At 40.6% G+C, this 24,650-nt stretch overlaps 1 protein-coding gene across 2 annotated transcripts in view; it reads right to left on the reverse strand.

The window, feature by feature from the left end:
* prrt4b (proline rich transmembrane protein 4b) overlaps positions 1 to 24,178 on the reverse strand; it is a 39,522-nt gene extending 15,344 nt beyond the window's left edge. The window contains exons 1-3 of one of the 2 annotated variants that reach the window (XM_072673841.1): positions 23,950 to 24,178; positions 17,305 to 18,536; positions 1,132 to 1,224 (exon numbers count right to left, since the gene is read on the reverse strand). In XM_072673841.1, the coding sequence (XP_072529942.1) occupies positions 1,132 to 1,224; positions 17,305 to 18,451 (1,240 nt within the window). In that variant the 5' untranslated portion in view covers positions 18,452 to 18,536; positions 23,950 to 24,178. Of the gene's footprint in view, positions 1 to 1,131; positions 1,228 to 17,304; positions 18,537 to 23,949 lie in introns of both variants that reach the window. The other variant, XM_072673840.1, reaches the window with a different exon arrangement.
* Positions 24,179 to 24,650: the final 472 nt, after the last annotated feature.

Below are 24,650 nucleotides of genomic sequence, written 5' to 3' on the forward strand. Positions count from 1 at the left end.
CTGACCTTGGCCACCACTCATTCCTAAGGTTGACATTTTGGCATACATGTATGACATTTTGCTGACGCTGGTTCTACTAGTCCCCTACCCCAAATTATGCACTGTAAGTATTTGGAAATGTCACGAACGATGACCAAATCAATAGCGTGCCAGTGAGGTTATCATCAGTTCACTGCAACGTGTGAAATATGTTCCTTGGTGATGTGTACAAACTGCAGACTGGCTAAACCAGTTCACCCTGGTGGTGCACAGTGTTCAGGGTTTTATTTGATATTATACAAATGCAACAATATGTCTGTATTATGAATGAATTATGGTTTATCTGGTGGGATTTTGTAGTGTGGCAGATTTTGTACAACTGCAGGTATGATGTACAAAGTTAGCTAAGTGCGCTACCGCTCCCACTTTTATTCCATAATTCTTTTTTGGAAAATAACCTTTAGTAGTGGTTTAGTTATGGTTGGTTGGTTGGTTGGTTGTTTTGAGTAAGCACTAAGCTCAACTAAACTGAGGTAATGCCACAGGGCTGTTTCAAGAGGTGATGCCAGCAGTGATGGCTCCAGCCTTGAGCTCCTAATGCTCTCCTAATATTCAACAAAGGACTTCAACTGGCAAAGTGTTGGATGCTTTCTTTCTTCTGTTAAACATTATGATATTGTTCATGTGAAAAGTGGATTTGTACTGTTCCATCTTTTTGTGAGGCCTCATGTTGCCTCCAGCAAGATGCTGCGTTGAGCGGCTGGCCATGTCACTCATACCTAAATCCGCCACAGCTCTTATCCAGAAGGACACCTGTTACACAGGTAAGAAAATGTAGAGTTTGGAGTCTTGTCCAATGAATCTTATTGGCATAGAGTGGTGTTTTAATCAGGCCTGGGTATCGAACCCTAGACTGCCACAGGAAAGGGGGTGTGATTACCCCCTGATGTTAGAATGTCATCTAGGTCTTGTAGTGCACTACTTGGACCACTTGTGAAGATAACAGATCCAGCACTGTTCATTGTACAGCACTGTTCTTCATCTGAAAAGTTCCCATGTTGTTGAGGTTTTGTTATTAGTTTAAATAAAATGTAATTATACATAAATTAAATCATATTACATTATTAAATTAGATCAGGAAAGCTAGATCACCTGTAGACAATGTTGTTTGGCTGGTGGATGTTTTCTTTTCCCTTTCCGCTGCTGTCAGGTCAGTGGGCTCCTCTGTTTCTTCTGGCTTTAAAGCTGCTGGGAAAACAAAAGGCACGTGGCTCAAAACGTGGCATTTTGTGACAATTGATTTGAATGTCAGTAACATGCAGGAGAGTCTGTAGGAGAGTACAGCTGACGAGATGGGTATGTTTTCTAACCCAGTTCTGTCAAAGAAATCTCTCCTCTGCACTCGAAGACATCCTGCCATCCGTAGCAGCCTAATTACTTTTACTACTTCTTTTCTGCTCTTACGCGTTTGTGCCGTGTTCTGCGCTGTGGTCGGACATCATTATGTAGCCGGCTCTTCATTATACTGACAAAACAGGGGTTTGTAAACACTAACAGATGTATATAGGACATCTGCCCAACAGGCAACTGGAACAAGGAGAGATGCTGGGTAGTTAAAAAGTCTGAGGGATGGCATGAGTTTGTGGATTTGTTTCTTCTGTTCCCCTGGACGTGCCTGAAGTGGCTTATTTCAGCATTTGCTAACTACATTTTGGGATAGCATGCTTATGCTATTTCAAAAATGACGTTTCTCATGATTTTCTCATGATTTTCCAATGAAATATGCTGAAAATGTTACTTCAGCATAGATGGTGAGCTCATATTTGAGTTCAACATGGCAGCGCTTCCAAATTTAGATGAGCTCACACACGCTGATGAGCAGGCTGGTACCATCCTAACACAGTACTGTGTAACTACCTGCTGGCTGCTGACCTCCATACAAAACAGCTCCGACCCATTGAGGCATAGACTCTCTGAAGGTACCGTGTGGTATCTAGCACAAACATGTTGTGGCAGATCCTTCAGTTTCTGTAGGTTAGGATGAGGAGCTCCCAAACAGTATGTGCAGTGTGGCACGGCACATTACCCTGTTAAAAGAAGACACTGCCATCAAGGGAAATCACTGTCATGATGGCATGTACCTAGTCCACAACAGTGCACTGTGTACTATGACACATTACTCCTGTAGCCTTTATTTTAGACTTGTGCCACTGCAGTCCTTCTCTCGGTTTGGAGCAGAGAAGCATCACTGTTTTGGAGTCGTCTGGCCTTAACAATTTAACTTTCAGGTCTTTACACTTCACTTCCAACATGACCGATTGAGAATCGGTTCGATTACCGTCTAACATACTGTATATATATACTGTTATTTGCATCATGTGTGAGTGTGTAGACAGATCTGTATAGACAGTACTGTATGGAAGTCTTAGGCAACCGTAGAAATCATTTCAAAGTATTAAGAGTGCTTAGTACTGAAAGTACAATGTCATAGACATAGGCATAGTCATAATTCAATGCTCAAACCACGTAGTCAATAGGTTTGGATGCTGAAACTGAAATTTGATATATTCTCTTCCACCACTTAATTTAATTTAATGAAGATTTGATTTGATAAACTAGGTACTGGATAATATATTTGATATTTTACATAACATTTTATTTGTAGACGGCCAACATGTGAACTTCATAACACATTCATAAGCATGCAATGACAAATGTACACGCTTTTTGGAGCTTTTGTCAGTATTCTCAAGAAGAAATGACAAAGTGCTCTGACAAAAGACTAAAAGTTTAACCCCTTAAACAGCCTATGGCAGGCTGGCGGGCTGTAAGTGTTATTACTTTCTTCTGTTACAAAATAATAGCCCCACAAGTTTGTACAGAAGGCCATGTAGTTTTTCAGTAATACACCTTAGTGTGTAATAAGCCTTTCTGTGTTAAGGGGTTAAATCAAAGTGATGGGTCTTTGTTCCATAACACTACTATAAAGCTTTGTTCTATCAGTTTAGATAAAGGGGTCTTATATCATTTCATAGTCATGTTCATTGTCAAGTATTTCTTTTTAAACACACTCTGCATTTTCTTATGTAAAGTACCCATTTGGAAACACCTCTGCATTCAAAGCTTTTTCTTTATTCTTATTCTTTTCTACACTGTAGATTAATATTGAAGACATCACAGCTATGAAGGAACACTGGAAGTAAACAGATTCCATATGTTGATAACAGCTTCGCACACACTTTGCATTCTTTCAATCAGCTTCATTAGATTCCAGTCACCTGGAATGGTTTTCCAACAATTCCCAATTCCCAGAGGTGCTGAGTTCTTGGCCTCTTTGCCGTCACTCTGCGGCCCAACTCACCCCAACCCATCTCATCTAGGTTTAGGGTGTTGTGCCTGTCTGTCACTTTGTTTTGGTTTCCCCACTGTGTTTCTTAGCACATGGCTCTGCGTTTGGTGCTTGTTCCAGACGTAGCCCCGCCTTGTCATTAGTGTTTCCACCTGTGCCTCCTTTGAAGACCTGTCCTCCTGTTAGTCTTAGGTTTTCCTTGTTGGTCTGTGGATAAGTTGTCCCTTTGTTTCAGTGTTCCTAGTCTGGTCTTGTGCATGTCTGTGTTATGCTGCAGTTTACTGTGTGCTGCTTGGCCTGTTTGGTTCTTGTGTTAGTTTTGTTCTTCAGTTTATTTGGTTCGCCTCCAAGCTCCACAATCATGACATAGGGCAAGCGTAGCATAGCCTGAAGATACTGAATAATTCCATATGTGTCCCTTCACAGTTCTGATCTTCAATTTAGAAAGCCTTTTTATCTTTAATGTAGAAAATTATACAAATGAAAGCAAAAAAAAAAAAAAAACATTGAATGAGAAGGTGTCCAAACTTATGACTGGTACTGTATGTAGCTTCCAAAAAAAAGTGTTACTGTATCTATGTATCTGGTATTTGTGTTTTTATTATTTCAAGCAAATAAACACTCATAACATGTGTTAACCTTTACATTACCGTACATTCACTCCTAAAACACATACTCCGCACACACACACACACATACACACACACATACAGTAACAAGCATATAATAGCTGTACATGCCTACCCATACATGTGCTCCGTGTGGAAGTCTATTTGTGGTATGCACTGTAAATAGTGTGATGTGTTTAGTCTGAGCTTTCACCTCTGCTGTGCCTTTTCTCTCAGTGCTTTAGCTCTCATTTGCATGAGTAACAAGCTCTGCACCAAGCCAGGAATGGTGCTAACAAGGTGCTGCTGTATGTGTGTGTGTATGTGGGCCTGCAAGTGCATGTGTGTGGGTGAGTGTGTGTGTGTGTGTGTCAGACTCTATGTGGTTTTCTCTGCTCATCCTTTCCTGGCAAAGTTCCATGCTACAGCAGCTATACTGTCAAACGCTGCACCTTGAAGCCCCCCTCTCTCTCTCTCATTCTCTCCCTCTCTCTTTTTGCACCAAGAACAGTGAGAAGGGATGTAAGACACAAAACACAGCAACATTCGCACAGCTTTGAACATCCCAGAACGCTATTAAACCCCTGTTTCTTATTTTTAATCATGTCTGACATATTGTATAACCTTTACTTTTAAAGAGAGGATCCATGAAAGCAGCAGGTTTAAAATGGAGGATGAGGTCAACCACACCGATCAGCCTCCCTACATCCATGTTAATGTGTAGGTCCTTCCTGTGCTGACAAAACTGCTCTAATGTGTATCTGGCACCAAGACCTTAGTAGCAGGTCTTTTAGGGCTCTGTAAATTGGGAGGTAAGGCGTCCATGGATTGGCCAGGACCCTTTCACTGGTTCACCGGTTGTCTTTACTTGGAACCCCTTTTGGTAGGTGTTGATCACTGGCACCTTAAGCCCATAAGCCCTGCCTTTTTTTAAAGGATTATCCAGTCAATTAACCAGCACATTTTGACTCTTGCCAAGTGGCCCAGATACTTATTCTCGGCCATTTTTCCTGCTTCCAACATCTCAACTCTTAGAGAACTTACTGTTCACTTGCTGCCTGATACATCCCACCCCTTGACAGATACCACTTTAATAAGACAATCAATGTCATTGATTATTGTGTCATATCAATGTCACCTGTCAGTGGTTTTAATATTATGGCCAATACCCACACTCACATTACGTATACCTGACTTGTACCTACACTCATTGGCCATTTTTACAATAAATGATAAGCAAAAGAATATTTAACTGTTGTGAGGTCAGATACAGGAAGTTGCACTAATTTAAGCAGGATAAATATAATAAACATTATGCTATGTAAATCTAATTAATGTTATGGTATGGTTGTGCTGGTTGTTGTTAAGCATTACACATTTTGCACTGCAGTCAATCCAACGAAATAGGCCTAATTATGCAGTCGGTCAATGTTTCTTAAATACTGACTATATCTGCGTAATGTTCAGAAAAGCATGATGTAACAGCAATCAATATTATCACATTGCCCACCTCTATTGGCCATTTTATTAGAAATACCTGCCATATACAGATGCACTCAGGTATTGGTTTATAGTTATAGTTATAGTTAAATGATTAGCACTAAATTTGCTATAAAATTCTATAAATGCTATTGAATTGCTTTGGCAGTTACAATGGTATCTGGTTTCTTGGGTGTCACTAAGTGGTTTATAATGTATTCCAGGTCATTGATTGAGTGCTGGCAGGTGTTTTTTTTTTACAGCATATCTGTGTGCTAGATGGTTGTTATGGTGTTCCAGGTAGCTATTAGAGTATACACACAAATGTTTGTAGACACCCCTTCTAATTCATGCGTTCAGCTACTTTAAGGTGCACCCATTGCCCAGCATTGAACTGTGGAGAAGCTGTGTTCTCTGGAATGTGGAAGGTGCTTCATCCAATACTTTTAGGATGAGTTGGGGATGAGGTGGGGTGGTAATCATCCAACATCCTGACCTCATTAACACTCTTGTCTTGGCTGAATACAATGTAATTCTCACAGCAATGTAATTCTCCAGTAGAAAAACCTCCCTGGACAGTAGAGACAGTTACTTCAACAAAAGCAGGATAAACTTTTTAAAATACCCTTGGTTTCAGAAGAAACAATGAATGAGCAGGTGTCTCAATACTTTTGCCCATATACTCTATGTGGTTATCATGAGGTTTCTCATTGTGTATGTATGTGTGTACGTATTGCAACATGAAAACTGCATCTGATTTTTTTTTTTTAATGCATCGCCTGAGTGATACAGTCCAGAAATTCTCTCTCAGTTATGCAAAGTACACTGTAATGAGGCCCGTCCTGTATTAGCTGTGGAGGAGTTCACTCACTCCTGCTGGCACTAAAATGGTTTTTCAGCACCACTTGCATCATTATGCATTAATGCACGATTTCTGCATTGCTTCTAGCACTGAAATAAGAGCCTCTGAAGCATTTTAGCTGATAAGCCCGTTAGTAGTGTGCCCCGATTTTACAATGCACTGTAAGGACACATTCTGAACCACTCTGTCACATACTTAAAGGATTAAAGTTGTTAGTGACGCTAAACAGGCCAGTGCATGTCTGCTTTCCTCACTGTATTCCTCTTTTCATTTGTGGATGACTGATTTTGTTTACATGTCCATGAATGTGCATAGAAAATCTGCTTCTGTGTCTTCTTTCTAACAGGAATGGCGTGAGTGTAACATGGTCTCCTCCAGCAGGCTCTAAATGGGGCCCACAGAGACTGTGAAAGGATGCGGATCAGCAGCTTAGCCTCACACAGTGAGTGCGCGCTTGTGACAGAAGCAGAAATACACAAAGAATTTCTATTCAGGTTGGAAAACATCACATTGCCCCTTTAGCTCTGTCAGATGTGACAGTCCTGGCCCATCGCAATGTTCTGACTGAGCACACTCTGCTTAAGCCTGCCTGTATAGTCTTTTGCAGGGGCCATATTTTCACCTCCTCATATCCATCTCCATCCCTTTGCTATTTGCGTACATCTAGTACACAGGTATACTGTTCCAAAGGAAGTGCTACAGCTAGCGAAAACATGCCCACAGGCTGCTCAATGATGATCCGAGTCTGTATAGCCATAGAGTTCTATGTGCAGACATACATGTGACACAAACATGCTTGTCTGCAGTCTCTGACTGCCGGAATACCTATGAAAGCACAGTGTATAGATGGTCATGGTGGAATAACACATTTGTGTCTTCCTTTTTCTGCTCTGCTTGGAACCAGAATAAAAAAAAATATTGGGCTCTCTCCAAGCAGAAGCAATATTTCAGTGTTCTGCTCTTGTTTGTGAGGGCCTAATATAACTAAATAGGAGGACTAGAGCGCTATTAGACTTGGCAGTTGTGTTTGTATTGATAAAGACATTACCACACATACAGAGGCTTTAAAATCTTATTGTTTGTGAATCATTCAAAGCCCATAACAATTTACCAGAGGCAGTTATGATCAAAATCCGTATTTCTAGAGCACATTTCTAAGCCAGGCCTATAAAGTGCTTCGTAAAGACTACAGTAACATTTACAAAACACCCACCTAAAACCCACAGAAACAGTAAAACGCCAGAAAACCTGAAAAAGGCTTCAGAATTTGAATGGGTTTCAAGCCGTCTCTTAAACGTAGCAGCGGAATTAGAAAGCCTTACATCAGTGACCTCAAAACAAAGTCTGAACCCATTTAAAAATGCATAGCCTAGTCTGTAGTGTCTTAAACTACTAATATAAAGGTTGTCTGTAACATATACACCATATGGACAAAAGTATTGGGACACTCATTCATTGTTATTTAAAAAATCAAGAATATTATTAAGAGTTAATCCTGCTTTTGTTGGAGTTACTGTCTCTACTGTCCAGGGAAGAAGGCTTAACAATAGATTTTAGAGCAGTGCTGTGAGGATTTGATTGCATTTAGTGACTAGAGTGTTAGTGAGGTCAGGATGTTGGATGATCACCATCCGAAGTAAAGTTAAAGTAGATGAATGCATTTATTAGAAGGGGTGTCCACAAACATTTGGACACAGTGTATAATCAGTTTCTGACAAGCCTTTGCATGATGTCTGATGTCTTATTGTTTGTCTAAGCCTGGTCTTCAAAGTTCTTGCTTAGTGAATGTGGTTTCTACGACTGCGCTGCTAATGCTAATGCAGATTTATGTCCACTCACCGTAGCCATCGTCACTTAAAGACTCTAATCTAAACGCTGCATTACTTATTAGTTTGATGGTACTTGCTGATTAATAAGTCAACAGTTTATGGAAGTTACAGTGAAACACGTCATTAAAAGCTTATATCTGCTAGCTCACTTCAGGCCAGTTCATATTCCGAGAAAGAAATCTATTGTTCATGTCTTGGTGAAAATGAACCATCTTCATATGAGGCATTATCTCCTGCCATGTGCCGACACTGTGTATGCAGCAGAGCATCATTAGAGGATGTAGAATGTGCTCTCCAGCTCATTTGTCATTCCTGTTCCTCTCCTCTCGTTTCTTTTCCTTCCTCCTCTTCCACTATTCTATCTCCTCTCTTCATCACCCTTTCCCTTCTCCCAACCTTCTCTCTCTCTCTTGTCTTCCATGTCCTCTCTCTCTCTCCTCTTCATTAATAAAGTGGGGATTAGATCAGAATGTGTAATTACGTCTCCTGTACTGCAAGAGGCACATCGTGTAATCACTCTGTCTGTTCTCCATGTCCGAAATCGCTATGTCAGTGATGCAGTAGAGCTGGATGACAGAGACAGATATTCATAACCTGAGCTTTATGAAAATTTGATCTAGACCCCTATTGCTGAAGTTTTCCTTAGTTCTCTTATTGAAATGCCCTTTTTATTTCAGCATGTTGCAATCCCACATCATCCTCTAGGCCTGGAAGACTTGGTCAGTTCATATTTATTTTATTAGTTTTCCACTAGATCCAGGTATTTAACATACTATAGTTGTAGATTGTACCATCGTATGTAATGAAAGCCTCTCAGTGCATACACATAGGTATCAATTCTGCTAACACTGGAGTGAGGATAAGAAAGTATTTTTATTTTATTATCATATAAGTCCATCCTAGACAATATTATTTGTCCATTGAAAAAAAGGTTAAAAAAAAAGATAAGATGGGAATCAGCCAAGACATGTCTGACATCTCATGTGTGCTTCTTTAGTAGAGACATGGACTGCATCTAGATCATGCTAATTCCTTTGCCTTTACTGTCCATTCCTTCAATGAGCATTAGACCAGGCCTAATAAATGATCTTGTCATATAATATTACATTTAAAATAATCCTGAATGCTTTAAACTGACAAACTTTTACACCTTCCTCCTAATACGCTAAAAACTCCTTATTTTTGCTCTAAAAATTTATAAAATCGAAACACCATATTGTATTGTATCATATTCTGTATTCTGTGTATCATTTCACCCCTAATTGCAGAGCATATGTGCTTCAAATCTAAAATTTGTAAATTATTTCAATGCTGTTTTGACCGCACAGATATTTAAGTGCCATATAATGATTGATTTAGCTGTTTTGAAATGTATTACTGTAATTGATATGGTATGTTTTAATGTAATTTCTGGATTCCCAATAACCAAGACAAACTGATGGGCTATACAGAGGTCTGTAAATGTGATTATAACCTTTATCCACCGTCAACTGTGGCAGCAAGACTCCATGCTTTCATTGTTCTTTTGAAATGTGACCAGAACAGCAACATGTATTCCTTCCCAGTCTACATCTGACTTTTACTCTGATTGGCTGACCTACCATCATGTTGTAAACTACCTGACACTGAATTCTGAATAGCTGAAAGTCTGAAAGGCATGTTCTTCTCAATGGCAGTTGTGAATCATTCCTTAAAATATGTTGGTTAATCAGCCGAGAAGAACTAATGAAAGACTTGCATGTGTGTGACCAAAAACATTTGAGAGCAATATATTAAAGATCATTAAACCCTTCCGGCTTCTTACCAGGAAATTTACCATCAGACTAATGATTGCTCATCAGAAAGTTGTCAATACCAGATGGTTTACTAGTAAATACAACTTCTAACCGGGTGCTTGCTGGTTCACCTGCCCACTGAGCATGGAGAGCTCTAAGATATGTGAAATATCCGACAAAATGAATTTTATTTAGTGTAATGAATTATATTTATAAATTATATTTAGTGTAATGCCAAAAATCATATCATAAAAACATAAGGGAAATGTAAAATGTCACTAGATAAATCACATTTTATTATGCATCATCTGGAATCCCATGTTTCTGACACCACTCGAACACATCTTAGGTGCAGGTGGTATTATTTTGCAGGATGGTGTTGTGTTGTGAATCGCTGATGTCACATTTTAGCTAGGAAAAGAAGAAGCAGTAATGTCAAATACCACACAAAGAGCCAAACAGGCCAGAAATGTTTGTTATGAATAAGCAAATGCACCATAACGGAGTTATGTTTCTCCTCAGTATGAATCTGGCAGGGCATTTTATCAATGTGTGAGTTTTTGTGTGCTGTGAGCATCTTGTGCAATCACAGCTCCAGATGAGTATTCCTGTTTTCTTAAAATCCTTTGACTATTCATGAAATATGAATAAATCTGATATTGTGAGTGAAGTTACTGCATGCTAATATTAAACCGTGTCGCATTACTGACTGACCATTGTAAGATGTATCACAATCTATGACAATAATACAACCACAGCACTACTTGTGCAGCCCTGGCATGAAAGAAAGTAAACGAAAGAAAGGGAAACGTCTCCCACTCTGACTTACACTGCGACCGGCCCTGTCGTAAGTGTTGTCATGACAACCTCACAGTAGCCACACAGGTGTACCTCTGATTCCCTCTCAGTTTAAAGCCTGCATACATGCAGTGTATCCGTGTCAGTTCGGATGATTTTGAAGGAATCAGGTGACAGTTGATCATGCAGTGACTAGGAACGGCTGTGGAAAAAATGTGTGGTAAATCCAATCAGCCATACTGTCACATGCTTGTAGATACCACCAGTTATGTAGCCTACCATGTGAAGGAGAGCAGTACAGGGGTGTGTGAGAATGTGTGTCATGACTGCTGTCAACACTGCTGTAATTGCACAGTTATTAGCATTTTTCCGTCCCAGACTTTACATATGGCCTAGATTATGTTAAAATAATAGTTCAGCAATAAAATAAGAGCTGTTTCTCTCTCACTACACATGCAGTTGAAAATCTGAAACATGCTTGGTGCCTAAAATGTCGTTCTTTAGTTTTGCTTTGCAGCTAGGATGCTAATGTGGCTAATAAGGAATAGGGGTGTTTGAATACTAATTAACACTTTGGAAACTACATCTACCTACATGAACACACAACCTCAAACCACATCAGACTTTAGGGTCATCTCCAATAATAGACATTCTACGGTTTTTGACCCCGTATGACTAACTGTTATTTATTAAATTGACAAACGTTTGTAGGATGCACAGTAGTAGCAGTCATATTGATGCTTGAATATTTTCTTTGCACTCTCAGAATTAAAAAAGTGTGGAAACACCATAAGCAAGTCTACATGAGAATTTAGCAACTCAACATGAGTGTAATGATTTTGGTATACAGCTTGCATGAATCTAAAGGCTATAAGCTTCTATTAGTTGCAGAGGTGGGTAGTTCAGGTTCAGAAAGTGAACCTGCAGTAGAGGTGCACAAACAGTTGTAACAAAATCCTGGGCGGGGATTTTTACTGGATCTGATTTCCCCACATTGTTGGCTACATTAGCCTTGTAGCACCAGTGCATTTGTAGCTTGATTTGATACATTGCCAAAACTGTCACTTTAAACCTTGGATTTGTTGAGATTAGTGTTGTCATGATACTGGAATTTCCAACTTTAACACAATATGTGGAAAATTATGCATTTTTAATAACATTGGAAGAGGGGGATGTCCAGTAATTCTCAGGGCCCTGTCTTACACCCTGCGCAAGGCGCATCGCGATGGTCATTGCTATCTTAGACCCCTCCAACAGTCTATTTTCACGCCTTCCGCCTGCGTCATTTAAATAGCAATGAGGCTTGCTTGAAATGAGGTGCGTTCAGGTACATTTCTGGCGTATTGTTATCTTGGCAACAGAAAACATAGGTGCGCCACTGACTGAGAACTGGCAGACATCAAAAGTCAGATGTTCATGCTATCTTTCGGCAGTGAACTGTCAACACAGGTGCGTAGCCAATATGCATACACCCCTGCTTGTTATGCACACATGGACACACAGCAGTGCACAAACTCATAGTGCATGTCAATAAAAAGAATACGAAATAAAATAACATTATTCTGGAGGCGGGGAGCTCCACTGCTTCAGTAAGCTTTCCCAGACCGTGTGCGATGCGCCACTGAAAAAGCAATCTGCCAAAGTCTGCACCCGGCTCTTAAAGGGAATGGCAAGTGAAACGCTGATTGGTTTATTGCACATTATTTTTCAAAAACACACCCAAGATTAATTAAGAGACTTAGTACATGCCTTTTGTGCGTTTCGAGCTTTGGCAGGCATACTTTTCTCATCGTTATGATAGCAAATACGCACTGACATGCCCTAAAAAAAGCTGCGCGGTGCCCGGTTGACAGCTAAAGATGGCTAAAATAAGGCCCTCAGTCTCATACCAAGTGTGCTCACAAGAAATAAATCAACATCCAAAATAGGTAATGCACATGCAACAGTAACAGCAACTCAGATCAGATTCGGGTCAGATTATCTTAGTCTCGAATTAGAGCATCTGAAACACCTGTTCACGTTTTCATTTTGTTTACAATGAGAGCCAAATTGCCTCATTGTAACTCAAATAACTCAATGCTTAATAGAGATACCTGCTAACTCGCCCTGATATGGACAGTATTGATACTGTAGAAAATGAGTGTTGCTACTGTCCGAAAGGTTTAGAATCGATATGTATGTCTATTAATATTCTGACAGCATTACTTGCAATGCAAATATACTGCACACTGCTATGAAAACAACAGGAAAGAGGGCACCAGTCGGCCTTCTTCTCCTCTCCCCCTCCTCCTCATCTCGTTCCTACACATCCCCCTTCTTGGCCACCTCTTTTTATCATCTTCCATCTCTCATCTTCTCCAGACGCCTCTCTTTTTTCGCCCATGCCGGCTCCTTCTCTCCCCTCCTCCCCTGTGATAATTGACCTTGTTCAGACTGTGCCTTGGAGAAGGGGGGATATGCAATGTGCTTCTGCTTGCACCTCTGAAGAACAAGGTGACTCAAGCGCCAGTCGATAGCTGTTTCGCAGACACAGGAATGCACATACAGGAGAATATGTCCTGGGCACTGATTGCTGATGATATTGCAGCACTACTCTTGGGATTGAACCGCATGGCTCATTGCATGTAACGCTGTGCTCCTCATTTTGATAACACAAGATTCCTGATTAGATCTACTCAAGTATGTATGGCTCTTGTGAAAGCATTTAAAAGTTATGGAACCTTTACTTGATGTGGAGGTAAACTTTTCAAAGGTTCTTTAAACTCACACACCTCATGTACAAGACAAGAATGGTTTGAAGAACAAACCGTTGAAAGGAGTCCGTAACGGCATTGCCTTAGACAGCCCCCCTTTGTGGTGGACGTGTGGATGTGTGAGACCATGTATTTAGCTTTTTATAGGGACCAAAAGTCTTCAGTATGATAGAATTGTTCGTCACTGAGATGGCATTTAACTGACTTTTATTTTATGGCTATTCCAAACAGCATATTACTCACTTTAATTACATTTCATATTGAACCATAACCAATCTTCAATTATGTTCATTCTTGCAGTTCAAAATATATCCAGTAGGCAGCAGCAATGCATCAATATTGTATACCGGTGATAGCGCAAATGAACTGAAATCAGCTGTGAACATATTAAACTACAGTCCAGGAGGGCCGTATACAGTACTAGTTCTTTGACTTCTATTGACAAATAAAAGAATTGATTTTGGTGATATATAGAATGATAGTTTAGAATAGTTTTTCTTTAATATACTGTAGAACTAATCCTATGGTCCATTTATCCAGGCAGCAAACCATGTAAGCATTCAGAAACTTGTATTAAGAGTGTGGGGGCATGTGTGGAAATGATAATGATAAATAGCATCACATATTTCTGTTGGATGCTAACATGCCTAGCATAGTGTGTGAGACATTTCTTGGACAATGATCACCATTCTGCCATATTTAAGACATGGAACGAATGTTCATCAGGTTTGTGGAAGGTATATTGGCCATGTATCAGACATAATTGCAGTGAGCAATTTTCTTCAAACTGGATCTGAAGTTCAAAGTCTCCCACACTGGTGGTTACTTATCTTTGCCCTTTTAGCTTCAGTGCAGTACCTGAGAATGCATACTTTTTGTGTGGGTGTTGCATTGCATTGCGTGCATGCATTGATGAAATCTGTGAGACAGAAGAGCAGCTTTATGTTTCAATCCCCATCTTACTCTTTCAGCCTGGAGTAATTTCTTACAAACACGCACACACAAATCGTATCCTGCAGTGTTTGAGGAGAAGAATTAAATGGTATTGGCCAGAGAGAGAGAGAGAGAGAGAGAGAGAGAGAGAGAGAGAGAGAGAGAGAGAGAGAGTGTATTGGAGTGATAAAAAGCTTGAAGAAATAAATTGAGGAGAGTAGCACAGAATGGGCTGTGAATTCAAAGGGAGGTAACAAAGCTTGAAGGGAATAAGAACGCAGGAGAGGCAGCAGAGGCTCACGGCCAGACAACCAAGAGTGAAGGATACTAACTAAATCACAAGAAGGGTATATTACCGAGTGAGGGTGAGAACGAGAGAGCATCAGAGAAAGAGAGACTAAATGGCGAGAGCGGCATGTTCAGCATGTGTGAACAGGCTGGGGGGGAAACAGATCGTCCCCCAGGATTCATTGTTGTATGGCTGGCTCTGCCATCTGAATACTGATGATAGGCCTTTTGCTGAGCTATCCACAGATCCACACAAGAAAGCACAGATGCACACGCAGCAACGAGGACGACTGGTCTTCTGCCCGGCTGCCTACTTTACTATGTTTCCTGTCTTTGTGTATATTCACACTCCTGTTTGACATATCCCCACAGAGACAGACAACTACAATTACCACTCAAGTGCCTCTTAGTGATGAAAACACACTGTACGTACTGCAGCTAAATGCATAAACCGTTGCTAATGTTGGTGGCATGAGTTACAAAAATCCTGTTTAAGATGGGCACGTCAAATTTGTGGGTGGGCTGAATTTAAGAGCATACACATATTTGGGTCTCCCCCCATAGAAATCTGATATATGGCAATAAATAGATGTAATTTACAATATCTAACATGTATACATACATACATACATACATACATAGATATATAGGTTGACATAGGTTCAATTTCTTTTATTCATGTCCTCAGACCATAGCTGGGTGTTTATGAGAGTGGATTACACCTTATCGGCATGGCTATGGTTAAGTCAGGATTGTAATTGGATTCAAGATGGCACCGTTGAGCAGCTCCTGCTCCTTTTTGAGTTTTACTACCTTTTCCTTTCTTTGTGAATTTCCCGACTGTGGAATTTTATCTTATGTTATAATAAAAAAAATTGCATGTGAGATACAGCAAGTGCATTTTCAGGTGCATTTCTCTTCATGTATTAATAAGACTTCATTATGAAAGTACGCTTGAGTCATTTTGGGTGGGCCATTGGTAAGAATGGGTATACCTAGGCCTGCTGGGCTCAATCATACTGGGCGTACCACTGATCTTCAGTGTAAGATTACAGCACAGGATTACAGATTTCCACAATTTCCACATCCTATTATCTATTAAAGTGTAACAAAAGTAAAAATACTGAAATACTTTTTCAAGATGACTGCCACCATCGTGTGGTCAAATTGTCAAATTGTATGGATATCATTCAGTGGCAGAGGCAAGTGTGTAATGATTTAGGCATACAGTTCACACAGTGTGGATTAACTTTCGACTATCCTACTTGCTAGCCTTAATATACATTAAAGCAGCATTATATGAGAATTGGTATTTCTTGGTCTTCCTCTAAGGTTGGGAGGTGTCATTTGTGCTATACACTGAAAGATAGAAGCGTATGGACTGATGCGGTAGAGTAATATTACAGGATCTTACACTAATATGAAGTGGGTTACACAGTATTAAGGTACATGGTGCAGTTTCTGCCATACTGTGCCCAGAGTAGCAACAGCAGAGATGCAGTTCTCCCTATTATAGGTCAGTGGAGCATCACAATGATTTTAAAGCTGTTGTTTTAGGGTAAAAATGTTAAAATGGGGAAATTACTGAAGCTCTAGTGCGAAACTAAAATAGCAAACATTAGACACCAAAAACGTCTTGTCTCATTGACTACGTTCGGAGTTCAGATAAATAACAACTATGTAAAATAGAATTTTTGATTCCTTTGTGCACACCGAACACTATGGACACCAAGGACGGGCCACTGTGATCCTTTCCTGTAAGGTGCTCTGTCTCATCATTAGACATTTTGTGATGCATTGGTCTCCTTGGGGGAAGGGTGTTCTCACACCCATCATGCATACACAATTCAGATGGGATGTGTACAGAGCAGAAGAGGAAGGGGATAATATCGCATAAATTATGCATTAGATACCTCATTTGATTGACATACTACTCAGACTTTTCGCACTTCTCCAAGATCTGTTGATTGGATGAGCTCGAGGTTGAAATGATTGTGGAATTCTAACCAGCACAGGCACACAACGTTAGATGTAAATTCTGAACATCAAAGCAAATTACAACACAAAATATAATTTATTCATTGCTATAGTGATTTAGTAAATTTAAGTATGTGATATCAATGGAATGCTACAATATCTTACTAACCACAATGCATTTTATTGTATGCTGTGATCAACTTTACAGTGCTTTGATGAATCATGGTCAAAGATGAGTTATTTTCATCAAAATAATTTCAAACTATGCTATATTATTAATACAACAATGTTCCAATATGTTGTGAGCTGTAATTTTGGAATTTGTAGTATTATATTTGCAATACTACATTTTCCAGGTCAAGATATGTTAAATATGGTGTAATAACACTTCAAGCTGCAAAGATCAAATACTTTCTTAAAGTAACAAATAAACAATATATAAATAACAAGCAATGCATCAATATTGTATACCAGTGATAGCACAAATGAACTGAAATCAGCTGTGTAATATATAAATAACCAAACACTGTCATATTTCAGCACCATCAGCAATCAATACATTCTCACATCAAACTGCCAGAGACTATTTCATGGGTCATTATTATATTGATTCAGTGTTCACTTGGGCTGTATCTCAATAACGGCTTGGACATAGCTGGATTATTTCGGCTTACCTCCTGCTGATGCCTCTATGGTTAAGGGAGTGCGAGTTAAATCCAGGATGCTGCCCAAGCTCCCCCCCTCTGGCACGACTGTAGATTGCACCATCCATGGAAATCTTTCATGATCCCCATCAGTAGCTTCAGTCTCAATAGTCCAGTTGGGAACAGTTGCTATAGCTGGAACGTCCTTCTCCTCCTCCACAACTTGCTTGGTGTTGATAGAACCCTCCAGGGTAGTGGAGAGACTAAGCTGTGGCTGAGTGGTGCCTTCACTTGGCAGTGAAGTAGAAGCAGCTGGCTGCTGTTTTATAGTAGCTGGCTCAATCAATTTTGGTGGAGTGGAATTCAGCCCGGGCTCTGATGATGGCAGTGTGCGGAAAGCAGTCGTTGTAATATGTTTGTTTTTGGGGCTTTTTGTCTTTGCATTTTGTAATTTGATAGACTGTGTCGAGGAGGTTACTGTTTCCTGTGTAGAGGAATCGGATGTTATAACAATGTATCCATTGGTATCTTGTGTAGAACCTGGAGCAGGTGTAGTCTGTGGAGTTTTTTCTGTGTGTCTACCTCTATTGGAAGGCCAGAACTCAAGGTCATAGCTTGGGTAAGACTCGAGCACAGGCTGAGGCTTGTCTGTTTGCAGTCTTGCCCTGAGCAGATCATTTTTGAGTGGCCTGGTACCCCTTTGTGGAAGCAGAGAACCTATGGGCACTGGGCTGGTTGAAGATTCTTCTGGCTGGACTGTGATTGACTGGTAAGAGGGACTAGGTCGTACCACAGACCCTGTGTTGCCTTCTGTGGTGATGATATCTGCAGGTGGACTCTCCGTTGTTGAATTCAAAGACACTTTGTAATCTTGTATGGTGATGATGTCTGCACTTGTTGGCGGACTTTGCGTCGTTGGATTATGAATAGGCGTGGCAACCTGTGCCTCCACAGTCCCTGGCAAAAAATTTAAGGGCAGTCCCAAAGATCCCAAAGACGGAATTGGAAATTTCACTTCCGGCATCCATTTTCCCAAGTAGGACACTCCCCATGTGCCTGAGGCTTCCTTTGATTGTGCAGTGGGCTTTGACCCGTTTCTGCTGAAAAACCCACCACAGGCGGAGCAGAAGAATAAGAATAAGAAGCAAACTACCAGTGCCCCCCGCAGAAGAAGCATGCTGCCTGCCTTTTTCTGGCTGTCTGTAGGTCACATGGTGTCCTCCATCCAGCAGCCCATCAGGCACACTGGCGTTCAAAGTGACCTAAAATATAGATATGGAAAATACAAAGAGAAGTCTAGTTAGCAGTCTTGGATCGTTGAGTGAAATGGGTTATAAACTCACTGCTTAACCTGCTGCCCCGCACTGAATGAGTAGGGATGATGTGAGTCTAGATGTTATCCTTTATTTATTGTTTGGTCTGTCATTTGAAAATTATATAGCCGTTAAATTCATGTCATTATGTAACTGGTATGAAGGAAAAGGTTCCTTTCTGGTTGTTTGTTTCAGGCTGTAATCAGTAATCTTACATTTTTCAGTTAGAGCTTGGTCGCAGTAAGGACGACTATATCGTCCTTACTGCTTTGTATTGACAAAAGAGCAGCCCCAGTGCTCCATTGAAACTCTAGTTATAGGGAGCTCTTTGAGAATGTGAATGGGGAATGGAGGCTCCTATGTGAATTCGGGGGTTGGGTTGGGTTGGGGCTTTTTTTGGAGTGACGGGGTAATTTAGGGGTTCAAAGCCAATGAGGCTGTTGCCTCAGTGAAGTGAGTGGAGCACTGATGGAATTTCTCTCAGAACCTGGAGAGAAACCTGGGTGCTAAAGTGAGCTTCCAACTCTCCAAAATTGCCTCCTCCATCTTCTGTGCTCTCTATTTCTTCCTCTCTTTTTCTTAAAAAGCCATGATTGATTTCTTCTTTAATCCAGGATAAACTGTAGAACTCTCCCGGTGGGAACAACATCAGTTTGTGCTCAGTCTGCCAATTCAGGAGTAGCCATTTTAAATCTCACTTCTCCCCCACCCCTTTCGTCTCTCCTTCCGTCTCATTCTCTTTTCTCTGGCTCCCTCGGTGGCCTCACTAATAGAAATTCAGCCAGCACCGTTGGGCTTAATTCCACTGTTTTTATGGCATGGATGGATAATCTAGTTCTTATCATCCTCCTCATCTCAGAGATGACTTTCCTCAAGCGCCTTAAAGTTTAAACTTTTTTGATCACTGTGAATGTATGAAGCTTCAGCTCTGGTTAAAAAACCTGCAAGGCTCTAGCAAGGTTGAGGCAAATTTGGTTGAACAGATTGGAGTTCTGTTTTTCTCTGAACTGTCCCAAAATGGTTTTGCTATAAGGTTTTGCGACGGCTTCACTTTGCTGTTCAGTGGAACAGTTCAAGGTGTTTGGATATTTAGTCCTTTAGATAAAACATTTTGATATGCCCTTCAGAAATTCAGAAATTTAGAAATTTCTCCTTTCTGCTTAAAACAGAATTATTTAGTTATCAAGGTTCAAGGTGATACTGCTACAAAGCCTACATTTGTTTTTTAATATATGGATGAGACAAATTTTGTGTAGTTCAAAGATTCAATTGATGCCAATTCAACTAGTACATATTTAAAGTGTATCTCTCTTCTTTCTTTTTCGGTGTGTCCATAAACAGAACCGTGCATCTGTACCTAAGGTTTAAAAACATTCGTTTAAATGATTGTTCTAATGCTTGCATTTCTGTAAAAATCACATTAGAGTAAATATGGCAGATTCAACCACAAAGGGTTTTTTGTGCAATGCCAAAGAGAAATCATTCAATTGATGCTTCTTTAGATAACCATTTTCATAATTCAGACATGTGAGTGTATTGAAAAAATGTGGTCTGTCTACGGCATCTCTTAAAGAACTCTTTGTGGCACCTTTTTGTGTACAAACAAACATTACTACAATAAGAAAGTAAGTTACTTAGAACACAGGTTTGGTTTTGGCATTCTTCTAAATGCCCTCAGGCTTTGCACAGATTTTACACAAATTATTTGATGAACTTTCCAATTCCAATCCAATCAGATTTCTATTTACTTCCCTTTTCACACTACTACCAGTGCTGGAGGGCAAAAACTAAGAAGTGGTTCCTTACATGAAGCCAGCCAGACAAATCCTGTTGACTAGCATCTGTTTAGGGGAGTTGAGGGGAGAGGGAGGGCCATATCCTACTCAGATAGAGGGAGGCCAGTTGTGCTCTTTGGGACTCCTGGCCATGAATAGTTGTGGCATGACAGGGGACCAAACAGTTGATTTTCCAATGATCAGGCCCCTGGGTTTGTAAATGGTCAAGCAACAAAATTGACATACATACAATCACTACTTTTTGTGTTCAATTTATTTTGTATTTTTGATAATATTTGTGTTTCTTTAAGCAAATAAATAGTCACAGCCTTTAAAATATGAGGCTTTAGTCTATGGAGTAGCTGGGTGTCATTTTCTATTTTGGGTGGTGTTGTAATGTTAGACCTGTAGATACAGTGTTGTTAAACCACAGCATAATGCTTGAGTGCTATGTCTGCCAGACTGGGTGAGTCAGAGTCAGATACTCCCTGTAGTTCTCTACTTATTGACTCTCAAACCCGGAAACATAGAGTATAGCAGGGAGCTCGGCGGTCTGAGAGTTTTTCATCACTGTAGGAAGCGTAATATTTATGGGATGCGCTTCAGGAAAGGTATGAATGATATCTGGATGACTTCAGAACACTTTGGATTACGATATCATATTGCCTGTGGTGCGGAGGAAATAGAGTCTGAATGAGTAACAATTACTACTGCATCTTTCAACCTCCCTCCCTCCCTTCTTCCTTGCCTTTTCATGCTTTCACTGTCATTTAGTGTCACCGGCCCTGCCATAATGAGATGTGTTCACTTGAGTAGAAACAGGGACAGTCCGAAGAAGAAGAGCATGATGGAGGGGGGTGTAGAAACAGTGGTGTAGAAAAAGACTATGCAAAACAACTTGAATAGACAAAAAAAGAGAGAGAACTGAAATTTCTTTCATGAACTCTTAGATGTAATCCCTCACACTGTCTCCTTATGTTGCATAGCAGAGTCTTTGTCCTCAGAAAATCTGTATCCTTTGATTTTTGTTCTTTTTCTTGTCTTAGATTCCCTTCTTACCCTTGTCATCTCCTTGTGTTATGAATTAGCAGCTCTTTTCTTACAGTATCGTTTCTCTTGCCTACAAAAAAACGGCCTCACGGTTGCAGTGATTTCAGTGCATGATGTGGTCTGTTCTGGCAAGAGTCATAGACTTCAGTTTCTAACTTCGGAGTGGCTGCTATATTCAGTGCTTCACCATCCTTGTTGAATTGCATTTTAATGAGGGCCAATCAATGTTTATTGGGTTTGAGGGAATCGTTAATGAGTATGGGCCGATCAATGATGATCACAATAAGAAAAAAAAGGGGAACGCATACCACAAAGAATCATTAGAAGAGAGAGACGGAGGCATCTGGGAGAATTCAAGTGTGGCTTTCCACTATGTGAAGTGTTCCAAATGAATTTCTAACACTGAGGTGTATCTTAAATGCTGATGGATTGACTTGTTATAACACGGCTTACTTCTAACGTGTTTCTATAAGTGCATGGAGGCGTTTGCAATCAATGGCTGACGCCTCTCAGTAATGGGTTGATTTATGGGCAGCGAGTCTTTCTTTTTGCGTGGCTTCTGGCTCATAAATGCAGGCATAGGAGGACATTTACGGCCTAAACAATACCCGTGTAAGGGGGCTCCCCTTTCGGCCTAAACTGATATTCAGTTTAGACTCCACAATCTTAAAAATAAAGGTGCCCCAAAGAGTTCTCTGAGCAAAGGCATAGGAAAACCTGCAGGTGGTTGGTCAATGATTCTATATTTCACCAAAAAGGGTTTCACTATTTTTTACGAATGAAAGAACTCCTCTTCTGGTTCTCTATAAAACCATTTTTACTTTTGGTTCCATGTATGAAAAAGAGATTAGAGTAAAGGAACTTAGGAAGGTTTAAAGAACCCTCACATAATGTAACGCTTTAGGGTTTTTTGTAGAGCCAGGGCCCCATTAAAGGTATTACACAGGCTCTTAGAATTGCTCTAAACAACAGACCCCCCCCCCCAATATGGCTTTCCTGCCTATAGCCTTCACAATATGTGGACAATGGCATCTCGAAGAATAATTTTGATTGCTTGATTTGTTTCCTTCTTTGATTGTATGATTAAATGAATGGCAACCAATCAAATTCAACCCTTTTTGTTAAGAGTGTAGTTTATCAATAAACCATCCACTGAAAAGAGCCAATGACATTTTTCTCACCCTCATTTTTAGCAATTTGACATGACGCAATATTTAAATCACGCACTGCGTTTGTGATTGGTGTTGCTGAGACCTCTTGAGATCATTTGACAAGAACAGAACCCACTGGCATTTCAACAGGTTTTGCCTTCCACAGGCAAAAGGTATTAGCATCATTTCATTTCCCAGGGTTGTCTCCAACCAGATTTGTTGCTGGCTAACATATTAGTATGTCTACACATTAGACACCTCCTCTCTAAGACACTAAGTCATCACTTAGGAGGCATCTATCTGTCTGATTACAGTCCCAGATTTTAGAAGCTACCAGTACCAGTACTTTACACTGCATTAAGACTTGGGCACCCGTAAGCTCTTGGCAATCACGTCATCTGTTCATAGAATCCAATTATGTCTCCGTTTCTGTGTCTGTTTCTGAATGCGTGTTGTTGAAGGCAGCATATTGTACTGGCCCAAACTGCCCTCAGTCCATCGACTGATGCTGGCTGTCCTTGTTTATCTCACACTGGGCTCTGCAGCGTCACAGTGCATAGACGGACCCCGAAGGTCACGGCTAGACTGAGACCGAATACATTTGACCAAACATCCACCATTGACTTTAAAGCATCAATACATTAGTGGTACAGAGTAACCTGTTGACTGGGTGACTGTGTTAATATGCACCAACCCTGCAGGCTTTAGCTGAGCCTCTACCCGATACTCATGTAGTGTTTTCTACCTTATACACACACACACACACACACACACACACATACACATGAAGCCACACAGTGCCACAGCACAGCAAGTGTGTCAATTATGCCTGGCTGTGAAAGTGTGATTAATGAACTGTCACGTTAATGTTTTTATTGGCCGTTTGCTCGATGCTTCTGCATCACCTGATTATTTTAAATGCTCTCTTCCAAAGCCAGTCTGCTCCACTGGCTGCCTTCACCATGGTTACCGGCAGAGCAGAATATGTCTGGCTAAAGCATGCGGCTGCCTCTCTTAATGCATATATACATATATATATATATACTCCTACACAAGCATTATTATCTGCTTTCTTTGCTTCTCGTAAAGGTGCAGGGGTTATAATAGACATAACATTGACAGACATGTCAGTGGGTGGCAATTAGCAGGTGCAATCACATGCTTATACACTGCTGCCAGTACATATTTACATCTGCAGATTTAACCCTACCTGATCATTCTGAGAAGAGGAACACATCAGCTGGCTGTGCTCCCTCTCTCTCTCTCTCTCTCCTTCTCTATCTCTCCATCTAAGTCTCTCTATATTCTCCTGTGTCTGTGTGTTACCATCCCCAGTGACAAGATCTTCTGCAGCAGTAAAGCGCAGAAAGACAGTGGGTCACTCACCCTTTCCAAGCCGAGAAGAAGGAGCAGAGGAGGGAATATGGAGTCCTGTACTGTAAACAGCAGCAGCAGCAGCAGCAACAGCAGCTCAGCTGCAGGAGAGATCAGTCTGCCTGTGCCTGTGGGAGAGAAACTGAGCCTCAGTTCTGCTCCCTCTCTCTCTCTCTCTCTCTCTCTCTCTCTCTCTCTCTCTCTCTCTCTCGCACGCGCACGCTCTCTCTCACTCACTTACTCACTCTCTCTCTCTCTCCCTTGCTCACTCTCACTGCCTGCGCCTCCCTCTTCCTCTCCCTATCTGTAGCTCTTGCTCGCTCTCTCCCCCTTGCAGGAGCTGTGCTTGTGCTGCCTGCCTTCTCTCTCTCTCTCTCTCTCTCTCTCTCTCTCTCTCTCTCTCGCTCACACATACACACACACACACACTGATACACTCACAAAACAGGTTGAAGTAAAATTCATAATTTAAATGTACATAAATTAACAAAATGTTTGGAGCCTGTTTATTGGATCCATTCATCATGAAAAGGTCTGTGTTGAATAAGTAACTCATAGTAATTATAACGTTGTCATAATGTAGTTTTTAATAATGTAATAATTTTAGGAACGCATTCTTTCTCATTCATTGGAAAAAATGAATCATATAGTAAATATACTGTGTGGGAAAATGTGTGCAGGCACACACAATGTATAATATATGCACTGATGAC

This window comes from Salminus brasiliensis, chromosome 2 (assembly GCF_030463535.1).
Source record: "Salminus brasiliensis chromosome 2, fSalBra1.hap2, whole genome shotgun sequence".
NCBI classification, from domain to species: domain Eukaryota; kingdom Metazoa; phylum Chordata; class Actinopteri; order Characiformes; family Bryconidae; genus Salminus; species Salminus brasiliensis.